At 38.3% G+C, this 15,821-nt stretch overlaps 1 protein-coding gene across 6 annotated transcripts in view; it reads left to right on the top strand.

Annotated features, from left to right (window-relative positions):
• The window catches only part of ZNF638 (zinc finger protein 638), a 167,129-nt gene that overhangs the window by 94,732 nt on the left and 56,576 nt on the right, over nt 1–15,821 (top strand). For all 6 annotated transcript variants that reach the window (XM_074398572.1, XM_074398569.1, XM_074398567.1 and 3 more), the window contains exons 6-8: nt 28–305; nt 2,659–2,805; nt 4,454–4,576. In XM_074398572.1, coding sequence (XP_074254673.1) covers nt 28–305; nt 2,659–2,805; nt 4,454–4,576 — 548 coding nt within the window. The remainder of the gene's footprint in view (nt 1–27; nt 306–2,658; nt 2,806–4,453; nt 4,577–15,821) is intronic.

Raw genomic sequence — 15,821 nt, 5'->3', positions numbered from 1 at the left:
AAATTGTTTTTTATGTCTTTTTACTAGATAGGAAAAAGGCATTGGAAGATGTAGTACAACAATCTGGGCATGGGACAGAATTTAATAAACAGAAGCATCTTGAAGCTGTTGATAAGGGACATTCACCAGCACAAAAGCCTAAAACTGGCAGTGGAACAAAACCATCAGTTAAATCTACAAGCACTTCAAAGAGCGATTCAAATCTAGGAGGACATTCTGTTCGTTGTAAATCAAAGAATCTTGAAGATGATACTTCACCAGAATGTAAACAGATGTCTGATAAAGCTGTTTCTCTCCAGCGAAAGGTAATTGTTTAATTAGTAATTATTTTTGGAGATACAGAGTGTCGTGGTGCAAACATGGCTCACTGTAGCCTCTATCTCCTGGGCTCAAGTGATCCTCCTACCTCTGCTTCCCAAGTAGCTGGCACTACAGTTGTGGTGGCAGCACAGCCACCATGCTCAGGTAAGTTTTTATTTTTTATAGAGATGGGATCTTGCCATGTTGCTCAGGCTAGGGTCAGGCAATCAATCCTTCCATGTCAGCCTCCTTAAGTGCATGAGCCACTATGCCTGGCTTTGTAAATCTTTATTAGTGCAAGTATTCATACATTTGCTATGACAACCAGAAAACAAGTTGTTGCCTGGCATGGTGGCTCATGCCTGAATCCCAGCACTTTGGGACACCAGAGTGGATCACTTGAGCTTAAGAGTTTGAGACCAGCCAGAGCAAATGGTGAAACCCCCTCTCTACAAAAAGTAACAGAGTATCAAAATGAGCTGGGCATGGTGGCAGGCACCTATAGTCCCAGGCTATGGGAGGCTCAGGTAGGAGGATCACTTGAACCCACCCGGGAGGCAGAGGTTGCAGTGAGCTGAGATCACACTACTACACTCCAAGTTGGGCTACAGAGAGAGACCCTGTCTCAAGAAAAAAAACGAAGTCGTCTTAACTTTTTAATTCTGTATTTCCAGTAACTTTGAAATCATGAGTTGTTAAATGATTTCAGTATGGAGTATTTCACTGGTTTTTCTTATGAATATAGTAAAAGTCCAAAGTTCAAAATCTTGTAGCTTAGGATTGCCAGTGGTTTGTATTTGATGTGTCAAAAGAGAACATTTTGATGGTTTGGCATTTTTGGCTAGCCTCAAAAGCAGATTATTGTGGTAAGTTTTACTCTCTGATTGGGAAACTAAATAATCACCAGCAGCGTTACTGAGCTTTTGTAATCTTTTTTTGTAAGGTGTAAGAGTGAGCCTCCCCTGAGAATTGATCATTATTCATCTCTTCTGTGCTTTTTGTGGTACAGTTCAGAAGTCAAATACTCTGTTGTACAGTGTAAAATGTAGTTTTTGGTACTGATATATTGGTGTATTTTGATTGTAATGCATTGGTTACAATACTGAGGTATTGTTTTATTATATATGTTTATTAAATCATTATTAAATAATATATTAAAACATCAAAAGACTGTCTTCAGATAAAATCCTAATAGGCCCAATTATCAAATATTTTGTATATTTTAATATCAATAAGTCTTCAGGTAATTAGGTATGGTATGCATTGCTCTCCACAGTATCTAAATACGTTAAAGACTCTCAGCATCTTCTGTTCCCTGCCCCAAAGAACTTACGTTTAGAAGGATAAACTTACAATAATCAACCAGTAAGTACAGAATTTTGAAGAGCATTGGGAAGAAATTTTTGAATATAGGGGACGATTTTGAAGAGGCTGAATTAGTCTTATAAGATTATTAATATATATAAAGTTATTTTCATTTTGTTTCAAGACCTGTAGTTTGGTGGCAGTAGAACTTTTTAAAAAGCTTTCTTATTTAGTAAAAAAGAAAAAAAAATTTTTTGAGAGATGGGGTCATGTTCTCTCACCCAGGCTGAATTGCAGTGGCGCAGTCATAATTCACTGCAGCCTCAAATTTCTGAGCTCAAGTTTTCTCATGGCTCAGGCTCCCAGGTAGCTAAGTCTGCAGGTAGACGCTACCACACCCACCTGGATGTTTAAAAAAATTTTTTTTTTTTAATAGAGATAGAGTCTTAGTATGTTGCCCATCCTGGTCTTGAACTCCTGGCCTCAGGCAGTATTTCTGTCTTGGTCTCCCAAAGCACTGGGATACAGATATGAGCCACCATGTCTGGCTCTAATTTTTAACATAGGTGGTAAAGTTGGTACTACAGTGTATTCAAATGGTATGCGTTACATATGAATTTTTTAAAATATATCTGTCTAGAGATCATTTTCAATTATTAGAACAGAGGGTGAGCAAAGCTGTAATTTCAGCTTCACTTGTTGGTGGGCCATGTAGTTTCTTGGAAAAACTTTCTCTAATGGCCTTGGACCATTCCATAGATCTTCTTTGCTATAAGATGCTATAAACAGAAAAGAGCACCTATAAACCATTTCTGGGTTTAAAAATATAAGTAGTATTTCTTACTACTTTAAAATCAAGTGTTAAAATTGTAAACTGTGATTTTCAAAAATTGGGTAAAAGGATGGTGAAGGAAAAAGAAAAATGGGTAAAATATTTGGAAAAGACTCTTTAATGTACTAATATTAGTTGTAGAAGAAATTATATAGAAAATTATTACTATACATTGTAGCTTGATTTGGTTTATTGTAAATTTTCTTTCACTTCAAAAATAGCTTCGGAAAGAACAATCACTGCATTGTGGTTCAGTTCTTCTTATATCTGAATTACCAGAGGATGGTTGTACTGAAGAAGATGTTAGAAAATTATTTCAACCATTTGGGAAAGTGAATGATGTCTTGATTGTTCCATATAGAAAGGAGGTGAGTCATTTAGTCTGTGGTAAAAATTCATACAAAGTAATTGCTTTAATGATTCTGTAAACTGCTGTTGGGTCTCTTAGCTGCTTGTACTGCTTGCATATTTGTTCTTTGAGAGTTAATATAAATGTTTGGATGTGAATGAACAAGGCCCCAAAATAATATTTTATATCCTTTAATACAAGGGTTTGCCCACTTTTTCTGCAAAGGGCCAGATAAATATTTTTAGTTTTATGAACCAGCTGTACAACTGCTGTGCTCTGCCATTCTAGTACAAAAACAACTATAAGTAGTATATAAATGAGCAAGCATGGTGTGTTCCAAAAAACTATAGGTAGTATGCCATAGTTTGCCAGTCATTGCTTTAGAACACCAGTAAGATTATACTAAAACAAATTATTTCCTTGTATGGTAAGTATTGTCTGTGGGTTATATTCCTGTAACTCACATGATGAAAGTTAAGAACTGTGAACAATCTTTAAGCACAATATAAAATAGTGAGTTAAGGCTGGGTGAGTTGGCTCATGCCTGTAACCCCAACACTTTGGGAGGCTGAGGCAGGTGGATCACCCCGAGATCAGGAGTTTGAGACCAGCCTGGCCAGAATGGTGAAACCCCGCCCATCTTTACTAAAAATATAAAAATTAGCTGGGCATAGTGGCGGGCACTTGTAATCCCAGCTACTTGGGAGATCGAGGCAGGAGAATCTCTTGAACCCTGGAGGTAGATGTTGCAGTGACCCAAGATTGTGTCACTGCACTTCAGCCTGGATGACAGAGTAAAATTCTGTCTCCAAAAAAAAAAAAAAAAAAATTGTCAGGTAGGGCCAGGTGTGGTGTGGCTCAAGCGTGTAATCCCAGTACTTTGGGAGGTCAAGGCTGGAGGATTGATTGACCTGCCTGAGCAGCATAGCAAGACCCACTCTCAATTTTTTAAAAAAATTAACAAAAAAATTTTAAAGTTGTGAGTCAGGACAGGGAACATAGTGATAGTGTTGTCTTTGTTGCAAGAAGCCTTTAAAATGTCAGCCCTACCACAAAACTGGACCATATCTTCCCTTCCCTCCTATTGTTCACTGATGTCTTCTTATTTCCTCTTGTTCCATGAGCCTGCCTGGATTTTTTTTTTTTTTTTTTTTTTTTGAGACGGAGTTTCGCTCTTGTTACCCAGGCTGGAGTGCAATGGCACCATCTCGGCTCACTGCAATCTCTGCCTCCTGGTTTCAAGCAATTTTCCTGCCTCAAGCCTCCTGAGTAGCTGGGAATACAGCCACGTGCCACCATACCCAGCTAATTTTTTGTATTTTTAGTAGAGACGGGGTTTCACCATGTTGACCAGGATGGTCTTGATTTTTCAACCTCGTGATCCACCCGCCTAGGCCTCCCAAAGTGCTGGGATTACAGGCTTGAACCACTGTGCCCGGCTGGATTTTTTTTTTAATAGAAATTCTGTAAGGTTAAATGTCCATTTCATGTGTGAAACATCCTTAATCAAATTACACTTGAGCAAAATAAAAAGACAGGCAAGAACAACCATGACTTGAGGTAATTTCATGGTTTGATGTTACAAAAGAAAGAATTAAGTCCATTTTAAAATGCAGGAACTTGTAAAGTTAGGTTTGTGACTAATGATGGAATAAATTTCATTTTAGGCTTACCTAGAAATGGAATTTAAAGAGGCAATTACTGCAATCATGAAGCACATTGAAACAACACCTCTTACAATAAAAGGAAAAAATGTGAAAATATGTGTTCCAGGAAAGAAAAAAGCACAGGTAAACTGGATTTAGGTCTTAAATGTTTTATCACTGTTGTTTAGCTTAACTTTTTTGCTTAAGGATGGTGTACATACAGAAATACGCATAGAAATATAATTATTAGCTTAACAGGTTATATGTGCGTTATTTCAGATATGTTGAAATTAAGACTTCTTCATACTTATATAGTGGTATATATGATATTAAATAACAACAGACTAGGAGAAAATACTTATATAGGACAAAAATACCAAACATCTGTGAATCCGGTACCTAGGTCACAAAACAGAACATTGACAGTATCCTGGAAGTCGCTTGCTTATATCTTTCCAATTCTTACACCCTCCCTTCTTCTCACAGGTAACCACTAACTTGATTTCTGATGCCATAATTGAGTTTTGCCTGTTTTCAACTTTATATAAACAAAATCACAGAGTGTGCATTCTTTGGGCTTTTACTTCCTTAGAAGTATCAACTTTTATAATCTTTCTAGATCATTTCTATGCTTCAATTTATATGTCCATAGATAATATGTATAGAATTAAATTATCCTTTAAGAATGAGATTTATGTTAAGTAAAAAGTTGTATATGTATCTCACCTGTAAGGGTGTGTGTCTGTGTGTGTGTGTGTGTGTGTGTGTGTGTGTGTGTGTTTGTGTGTGTATGTTTTTAATAGGGTGTTAAAAAAATTTTATATCTTAAAAATGTTCTAGTTTTTAATTTTTGTGGGTACATAGTAAGGTATATATATTTATGAGGTACATGAGATATATAGATACAGGCATGCAGTGTGTAATAATCACACTGTGGAAAATGGGATATATATCCTCTTAACCATTCTTTGTGTATCAAACAATCCAATTATACTCTTTTAATTACTTAAAAGTGTACCATTAAATTATTTTTTACTATAGTCACCTTGTTATGCTAGCTAATACTAGGTCTTAATGATTCTGTTTTTTTGAGGGGGCTACCCGTTAATTATCCCCCCCTACTCCCTGCTTCCTACTACCCTCTGTTACCTCCTACTATTTTGGGTATATACTCTTCCCAGCCTTATAACCATCCTTCTACCTTCTGTGTCCATGAGTTCAGTTGGTTTAGATCCCACAAATTTGTGGGATTTTTTTTAGATCCCAGAAATAGTGAGAACATGTTACCTTTGTCTTTCTGTGCCTGTCTTATTTCACTTAACATAATGACTTCCAGTTCTATCTATGTTATTTTAAATAACTGAATCTCATTCTTTTTTTAGGGCTGAATAATACTCCATTGTGTATATGTACCACATTTTCTTGATTCATCTGTTAATGGACACTTAGATTGCTTCCAAATATCTTGGCTAATGGAAACGCTGCATCAAGAAACATGGGAGTGCAGATACCGCTTTGATACACAGATTTCTTTTCTTTTGGGTATATACCCAGTAGTGGGATTGCTGGATTGTATGGTAGATCCTATTTTTAGTTTTTTTAGGAGCCTCCAAACTGCTCTTTATAGTGGTTGTACTAATTTACGTTCCCACCAACTATGTACTTAGGGTTCCCTTTTTTCTCCACATCCTGGCCAGCATTTGTTTTTGCCTATCTTTTGGATAAAAGCCACTTTAGCTAGGGTAAGATGATATCTCATTGTAGTTTTCATTTGCGTTTCTCTGATGATCAGTGTTTAATGTGCCTTTTTGTCATTTGTGTGTTGTCTTCTGAGAAATCTTTCTTCAGATCTTTTGCCCATTTTTTTTTAATCGGATTATTAGATTTTTTTTCTTGTAGAGTGGCTTGAGTTCCTTATATATTCTGGTTATTAGTCCCTTGTCAGATGGATAGTTTGCAAATGTTTACACTCATTTTGTGGGTTGTCTCTGTTGTTTGCTTTGCTCTGCAGAAGCTTTGTAACTTGTTGTGTTCCCATTTGTCCATGTTTGTACAGCATTTGCCTATGCTTGTGGGGTCTTACAGAAGAAATTTTTGCCCAGACTGTCGTTCTGGAGAATTCCTCCAATATTTTTATAGTAGTTTCATAGTTTGAGATCTTATGTAAAAGTCTGTAATCTATTTTTATTTGATTTTTATATATGGTGAGTGAGAGGGTTCCAGGTTCATTAATGCATATGGATATCCAGTTTTCCCAGGTGGCACCTCCCTTGGTCCACTGGCTCTAATCCCAGCCCCAGCCATAAGGGTTGCCTAGAAGTTGCACTCCTTGTGTCCTAGACTGTCTTGCAGGTTTACCTAAGACCTTGGAGCACTTTAGCCCGTGGTGGTGAAGCTTGCCAAGAAATTCAGGTTCTTATTGCTGGGATTGGTGATTCCTTTCTGGCACGGTCTAATCCAAAGGCTACTTCAGTGCATGGGTGCTGGCTGAGTCCGGCATGGCTTTGCTGTCTGCTGTGACAGCATCACTGAGTTCAGTGTAAAGTCCCCCAGTTACTGCACTGTCCCTTCCCAAAGTGCACAGACTCTGTCAATGTTGTGGGGCCAGATGGGGGAGGTATGTTATCAGGGATTCAAGGCTGTCTCTCCTGCCCTCTTCAGTGCTGCTTTCAGTGATAACAGTTAAAACCAGGTAGTGTGATTGCTCACCTGATATTTGGTGGTTGTGATGATGCTTTGTGTGCAGATAGTTAAAATTTGGTGGTCCTGCTGGGGTTGGGATAAACAGTGTATGCTTCAACCATTTTGCTCCACTCAGCTATGTATTCTATTAATTTAATTTTTCTACTTGCTGTGGAATGCCCACTTTATAGGGGTTCTATAGCACACATTTCTCAATAATTTGATTTGGTAATCTAAGCCTGTTAGTATATTTAGATTTTCCTCATTCTATTTAACTTCTCTATGGTGTTTCTCTGAATATACTACAGATATTTTACCAATTCCTTACTGATTGATTCTTGGGTTATTTCTAGAAATAGAACTTTAGTTAACACCTTGTATACCTTCACAGGCCATCTTTTGACATTTATGATAGTGTTTTTTAAGGTGATACCTACCCAATGGAATGGTAGGTTTATAGCATGTGCAGTAATGGATAATAGTTTGCTCACTAAATAACTAATAATTTACTACCTGGTAATTTATGAAAGTATTACAGCATTTTAATTTCTTCAGCTTAAATGATAACTAATTTTAATTTGCATCCTTCTGATTATTCATGAACTTTTTATGTAATTGTTAGCTATATCAACTGTTTTAGTGAGTTGTCTATATCTTTTTTTTTATCCATTTTTTTGTTTTTTTATTTTATTTGGGCTCTGGGGTACATGTGCACATCCTGCATCCTGCAGGATTGTTGCATAGGTACATACATACCATGGTGGTTTGCTGTCTTCATCCCCTGCCCCCACCACCCCTGTTGCCTACTTCAGGCATTTCTCCTGGTGTTATCCCTCTCCCTCCTCCCTAGGTCTACTGTCCCCCCTCCCCCAGCCAGCCCGGCAAGTGGTGTTCCCTTACCTGTGCCCAAGTGTTCTCACTGTTCATCACCCACCTATGAGTGAAAACATGTGGTGTTTGGTTTTCTGTTCTTGCGTTAGTTTGCTGAGAATGATGGTTTCTAGGTTCATCCATATCTCTATAAAGGACACGAACTAATTTTCTTTTTATGGCTGCATAGTATTCCATGGTGTATATTTGTCACGTTTTTCTTGTCCAGTCTATCATTGATGGGCATTTGGGTTGGTTCCAGGTCTTTGCTATCATAAACAGCGCCACAGTGAATATACGTGTGCATGTGTCTTTATGATAGAATGATTTATAATCCTTTGGGTATATACCCAGTAATGGGATTGCTGGGTCAAATGGAATTTCTATTTCTAGATCCTTGAGGAATCGCCACACTGTCTTCCACAGTAGTTGAACTAATTTACACTGCCACCAACAGTGCAAAAGTGTTCCTATTTCTCCACATCCTCTCTAGCATCTGTGATCTCCAGATTTTTTAATGATCGCCATTCTAACTGTTGTGAGATTGTATCTCAGTGTTGTTTTGATTTGCATTTCCCTAATGACCAATGATAACATTTTTTCATATGTTTGTTGGCCGCATATTTGTGTTCTTTTGAAAAGTGTCGGTTAATATCCTTCACCCACTTTTGAATGGGTTTCTTTTTTTCCTGTAAATCTGCTTTAGATCTTTGTAGATTCTGGATATTAGCCCTTTGTCTGATGGGTAGATTGTGAAAATTTTTTCCCATTCTGTTGGTTGCTGGTTTACCCTAATGATTGTTTCTTTTGCTGTGCGGAGGCTCTTAAGTTTAGTTAGGTCCCATTTGTCTGTTTTGGCTTTTGTTGCCGTTGCTTTTGGTGTTTTAGTCATGAAGTCCTTGCCTGTGCGTATGTCCTGAATGGTTTTCTTAGGTTTTATTGTAGGGTTTTTATGGTGTTAGTTCTTATGTTTTAAATCTTTAATCCATCTCGAGTTAATTTTTGTATAAGGTGTAAGGAACGGGTCCAGTTTTAGCTTCCTGCATATGGCTAGCCGGTTTTCCCAACACCATTTATTAAACAGGGAATCCTTTCCCCAATGCTGCTTTTTGTCTGGTTTGTCAAAGATCAGGTGGTTGTAGATGTGTGGCATTGCTTCTGAGGCCTGTGTTCTGTTCCATTGGTCTACTCTGTTTTGGTACCAGTACCATGCTGCTTTGATTACTGTAGGCTTGTAATATAGTTTGAAGTCAGGTAGCGTGATGCCTCCAGCTTTGGTCTTTTTGCTTAGGATTGTCTTGGCTATGCGGGCTCTCTTTTGGTTCCATATGAAGTTTAAAATGGTTTTTTTCAGTTCTGTGAACAAGGTCAATTGTAGCTTGATGGGGATAGCATTGAATCTATAAATTACTTTGGGCAGTATGGCCATTTTCACAATGTTGATTCTTCCTAACCATGAGCATGGAATGTTTTTCCATCTGTTTGTGTCCTCTCTTATTTCCTTGATCGGTGTTTGTAGTTCTCCTTGAAGAGATCTTTCACCTCCTTTGTTAGTTGTATTCCTAGGTATTTTATTCTCTTTGTATCAGTTGTAAATGGGAGTTCGCTCATGATTTGTCTCTCTGTTTGCCTGTTATTGGTGTATAGGAATGCTTGTGATTTCTGCACATTGATTTTGTATCCTGAGACTTTGCCAAAGTTGCTTATCAGCTTAAGGAGGTTTTGGGCTGAGACTGTGGGGTCTTCTAAGTATATGATCGTGTTGTCTGCAAATAAGGACAGTTTGACTTCTTCTTTTCCTAATTGAATGCCCTTTATTTCTTTTCTTGCCTAATTGCTCTGGCTAGAACTTCCAATACTATATTGAATAGGAGTGGTGAGAGAGGGCATCCTTGTCTAGTGCCAGTTTTTAAAGGGAATGTTTCTAATTTTTGCCCATTCAATATGATATTGGCTGTGGGTTTGTCATAAATAGCTTTTATTGTTTTGAGATACATTCCATTGATACCTAGTTTATTGAGAGTTTTTAGCAGAGAAGGCTGTTGAATTTTGTTGAAGGCCTTCTCTGCATTTATTGAGATAATCATGTGGTTTTTGTCTTTGGTTCTGTTTATGTGGTGAATTACGTTTAAAGATTTGTGTATGTTGAACTGGCCTTGCATTCCCGGGAGGAAGCCTACTTGGTCATGGTGGATAAGCTTTTTGATGTGCTGTTGGATTTGGTTTGCCAGTATTTTATTGAAGATTTTTGCATCAGTGTTCATCATGGATATTGGCCTGTAGTTTTCTTTTTTAGTTGTGCCTCTGCCAGATTTTGGTAACAGGATGATGTTGGTCTCATAGAGTTAGGCAGGAATCCCTCTTTTTGTATTGTTTGGAATAGTTTCAGCAGGAATGGTACCAGCTCCTCTTTGTATGTCTGGTAGAATTCAGCTGTGAACCTGTCTGGACCTGGACTTTTTTTGGTCGGTAGGCTATTAATTGCTGCCTCAACTTCAGACCTTCTTACTGGTCTGTTCAGGGTTTCAGCTTCTTCTTGGCTTACTCTTGGGAGTGTGCAAATGTTCAGGAATTTATCCATTTCTTCCAGATTTACTGGTTTATGTGCCATAGAGTTGTTTGTAGTAATCTCTCATGGTAATTTGTATTTCCGAGGAATTGGTGGTGATCTCCCCTTTACCGTTTTTAATTACATCTGTTTGATTCTTCTCTCTCTTCTTTTTTATTAATCTAGCTAACGGTCTATTTTGTTGATCTTTTCAAAAAACCAGCTCCTGGATTTATTGATTTTTTTTTTTTTGAAGGGTTTTTTCTGTCTCTGTCTCCTTCAGTTCTGCTCTGATCTTAGTTATTTCTTGTCTTCTGCTAGGTTTTGAGTTTTTTTGATCTTGCTCCTCTAGCTCTTTGAGGTTTGACAATAGGGTGTTGATTTTAGATCTTTCCTTCTTTCTCATGTGAGCATTTATTGCTATAAATTTCCCTCTGGACACTGCTTTAAATGTGTCCCATAGGATCTGGTATGTTGTGTCTTCATTCTCATTGGTTTCAAAGAACATTTTTATTTCTGCCTTCATTTCATTATTTATCCATTCGTCATTCAGGAGCAAGTTCAGTTTCCATGTGATTGTGCGGTTTTGAGTGCTTTTCTTAATTCTGAGTTCTAATTTGATTGTGCCGTGGTCTGAGAGACTGTTTGTTATGATTTCCCTTCTTTTGCCTTTGCTGAGGAATGATTTACTTCCGGTTATACGGTCAGTTTTGGAGTAAGTGCAATGTGGTGCTGAGAAGAATGTGTATTCTGTGGATTTGAGGGGGAGTGTCATGTAAATGTCTGTTAGGTCCGTTTGGTCCAGATCTGCATTCAAGTCCTGGATATCCTTGTTGACTTTCTGTCTTGTTGATCTGTCCAGTATTGTCAGTGGAGTGTTAAAAGTCTCCCACTATTACCGTGCAGGAGTCCAAGTCTCTTTGTAGGTCTTTAAGAACTTGCTTTATGTATCTGGGTGCTTCTGCACTGGGTGCATAAATATTTAGTATAGTTAGCTCTTCTTGTTGCATTGATCCTTTTACCATTATATAATGCCCTTCTTGGTCTCTTTTGATCTTTGTTGGTTTAAAGTCTATTTTATCAGAGATGAGGATTTCTACCCCTGCTTTTTTTCTCTCTCTCTCCATTTGCTTGGCAAATCTTCTTCCATCCCTTTATTTTGAGTCTATGTGAGTCTTTGCATGTGAGATGGGTCTCCTGAATACAGCACTCTGATGGGTCTTGACGTTTTATCCAGTTTGCCAGTCTGTGTCTTTTGATTGGGGCATTTAGGCCATTTACATTCAATGTTAATATTGTTATGTTTGAATTTGATCCTGCCATTTTGTTACTGGCTGGTTATGTTGCCCATTAATTGATGTGGCTCCTTCATTGCGTTGTTATTCTTTACTATTTGATACATTTTTGCAGTGACTGGTACTGGTTGTTCCTTTCCCTTTTTAGTACTTCCTTCAGTAGCTCCTGTAAAGCAGGTCTTGTAGCAACAAAATATCTCAGCAATTGCTTGTCCATGAATAATTTTATTTCTCCTTCACTTAATGAAGCTTAGTTAGACCACATATGAAATTCTGGGTTGAAAGTTCTTTTCTTTAACGATGTTGAATATTGGCCCCCACTCTCTTCTAGCTTGCAGGGTTTCTGCGGAGAGTCTGATGGTCTTTCCTTTGTGGGCGGTTCGATCTGTCTCTCTGGCTGCCCTTTAGGATTTTTTCCTTCATTTCAACCCTGATGGATCTGACAACTGTGTGCCTTGGGTGCTCTTCTTGAGGAATATCTTTGTGGTGGTCTCTGTATTTCCTGGATTTGAATGTTGGCGTGCCTTGTTAGGTTGGGAAAGTTCTCTTGGATAGTATCTTGAAGAGTGTTTTCCAACTTGGATTCATTCTCCCCGTTACGTTCAGGTATGCCAGTCAAGCGTAGATTAGGTTTTTTCATATAATCCCTTAGTTCTTGGAGGCTTTGTTCATTTCTTTTCACTCTGATTTCTCTAATCTTGCCTTCTCATTTTATTTCATTGATTTGATCTTCTATCTCTGATATTCTTTCTTCTGCTTGATTAATTTCGCTGTCGAAACTTGTGTATGCCTCATGAAGTTCTCATGCCGTGTTTTTCAGCTCCATCAAGTCATTTATGTTCTTCTCTAAACTGGTTATTCTAGTTAGCATTTCATCTAACCTTTTTTCATGGTTCTTAGTTTCTTTGCATTGGGTTAGAACATGGTCTTTTAACTCAGAGGAGTTTGTTATTACCTACCTTCTGAAGCCTGCTTCTGGAAGTTCGTCAGACACATTCTCTGTCTTTTTTTGTTCCCTTGATGGTGAGGAGTTGTGATCCCTGGGAGAAGAGGTGTTCTGTTCTTTGGTGGTTACATCCTTTTTGCGCTGTTTTTTTCCCATCTTCGTGGATTTATCTCTTTAATCTTTGAAGTTCGTGATTTCAGGAGGAGTCTCTTGAATGTACTTTTTTTTTTTTTTCTATTGAGGTTGGAGCTGCTTTTTTGGCCTGTAGAAGGCATTGCTGGGTGCTCTCGGGTTCAGTCAGGTTGTTGGGTGGGTGGTCCTTCCCTGGAGTTTGTTTGCAGGTGATATGAGCCCCGCCTTCCCAATGGCATCTCTCACAGAGTGGGATGGTCCGTCTGGCTGGTGTTAGTCCAGACTCCTGCCCAGATCCCTGAGGCAACTTGCCAAGCCAGGCGGTAGCTGATGCTCAGATTTGCATCCACGGTGCCCCACCATCCGGCCGTGCCCTCGTGGACCATGGGTTGCAGGAGGGTTGAGGCAAGCACAGGATCTGAAACAGAACTCCAAGGGGCTCTGAGCTGGCTGCACGTTTTACCCAGTCTTGATTTGCCCCCATGGGCAGCTGTCACCCTGCAGCTCCTTCCCTGGGCCCAATTCCAGTGCCCTGTCAGTCCCACAGGAAAGAAACCTGTGCCTCCTTTGGAACCGTGAAGTCCTCCAGCCCTCTGCATCTCAATCGCTGTGAGCTGCATTCTGGCACTGGCTTCTCTCAGCCATCTTGATGCACTCCCCCTGCCCTCAAGTTATCTGTATCTTTTACTATTTTTCTGTTATTTCTGTCTTTTAAAAAAATACTTATTTGAAGGTGCATTAATATCGTGCATCCTAGACACTAATTTTGCATTATATGTAAGAAGTATTTTCTGTTGTTTTTGTTATGTATATATATTTCAAGTTTGAAATTTTTATGTACTCAAATGTATTGGTATTCTGTGGCTTCTGCGTTTTTTTCTTTTTCTCATATTTTTTTTGCCTGTGACACAGCCTCAGGAGGTCCTGAGGACATGTGCCCATCTTTTCTTTTTGAGGGTCTCACTCTGTCACCCAGACTGGAGTGCAGTAACACAATTTTGGTTCATTGCCACCACCGCCTCCCACGCTCAGCTAATCCTCCCGCCTTAGCCTCCAGAGCTTGGGACTACAGGTCAAGCTACCACGCATAGCTAATTTTTTGGGTGGTGTTTTTTTTTTTTTTTTTTGGTAGATAAAAGGTCTCACTGTGTTGCCCAAGGTGTTCTCAAACGCCTGGGTTCAGGTGATCCTCTTGCCTCGGCCTCCCAAAGTTGGGATTACAGCTTGAGTCACTGTTCCTGGCCTGCTTTTTTTCTTTTGTCTTTTTGAGAAGAAATGCCTTGTGCTTGAAACATTTTATTCCTTATTCCATTATTTGCAGGATAATGTATGATTGGAGTCAGTATTATTTCCAAAATAGGAACCACTTAGCCTCGACACTATTTATGCGTCATTTATCTATCCTTGTTAGTTTGAAATGCCTGTTTTATGTGTATAAATTCTGTGTACATAGATGTGTTTCATGCTCTTCTGTTGTGACAGTACTATGTGGTTTCAGTTACAACAATTATAACTTCATAATATTTCCCTATCTTTCTTGTAGAGTTCTTTTTCATTGTTTATTCTTTCTGGTTAATGTTTTTCCTCTTTATTTAAATTAATTTTCTTTAATCTTGAGAATTCCTGCACGTTAGTTTTAGAATCATTTTAAGTTCTCTTAAAAAAAAAAAAAAAAAAACTTACTGGAATTTAATGATATGTTGAATTTGTCAATCAAAAAAACATGGCTTGTTGGCTGGTGGCTCATACTTATTATCCTAGCATTTTGAGAGGCTGAGGCAGGCAGATTGCTTGAGCTCAGTAGTTTGAGACCAGCCTGGGGCAATATGGGTGAAACCCTGTTTCTACAAAAAACACAAAAATTAGTCAGGTGCGGTGGTGTGTGCATTTAGTCCAGGCTACTCAGGAGGAGGCTAAGACAGGAGGATTGCTTGCCCAAGAGGTGGAAAGGTTGCAGTGAGCCAAGATCATACCATGGCCATCCAGCCTGGGCAGCAGAGCCAGACTTTGTCTTAAACAAAGAACATGGTTGGTCTATTTAGATTTCATTTTATGGCCTTTAGCAAGTTTTGTGTTTTTTTCTTCCATAAAGTTCTTGAACATTTTGTGGGGATTAAATTTATTCTTTTATTTATTTTTACATATAGCTATTAGAGAGGATCTTTATGTTTTATTTCATATGTTTCCTAGTTAGTTACTACTAGCATAACTTGTCATCTTGGTTTATATCTGCTACATGCTATGCTACATGCCACCCATTTATGCCCATTGTCCTGGTTTAGATAAGGAATTAAATTGTGTGGCCTTAGTTATTACCTAATCTAAAATTTAAATGATTAAATTGTGTCGTTTAGAGTTTCAGTTTCAACTAACAGAAAACCTCACCAATTGTTTGTTAAATAAGAGGTATATTTATCTCGTAACAGAAATCTTCATATAGGTGGTCCGGTGCTGGTGCAATAGCTCTGTAATATATTCAGGAACCTTGCCTTGTCTTCCAGCACTACTATCTTTAGAATGTATCTTTCATCCTCAGTTGTAACATGGTTTCTGTGCCTTCTGACATCTTTTCTATCTTCGAGACAGAAAGAAAGGAATAAAAATGAAGAGCAAAATGAGTTTTGGTTTTCTTTTCTGGAAAGAGTAAGTTACTCAGCATTTCCTTGCATTTGATTTACCAGCAAACTATCAGACACATGGCGATCTAGTTGCAGAGGCAGTTAAGGATAAGCAAGTATTAAATGCATAATTTAAGAACTAAAACTTTATCCTGTAGAAAGGCATATGTTATTCAAGGTTTTTGAACTGGAGCATGATGTAATAAAATGGATGGATTAGGAAGATTTTATTTCGCAATGATCTGGAGAATGAATTAGGCAAATGATTCTGAAGGCAAAGAAAGCCAAGCAGATTACT

This window comes from Saimiri boliviensis, chromosome 1, assembly GCF_048565385.1.
Source record: "Saimiri boliviensis isolate mSaiBol1 chromosome 1, mSaiBol1.pri, whole genome shotgun sequence".
Lineage (NCBI taxonomy): Eukaryota > Metazoa > Chordata > Mammalia > Primates > Cebidae > Saimiri > Saimiri boliviensis.
This window is presented reverse-complemented; position numbering and strand designations above follow the sequence as displayed.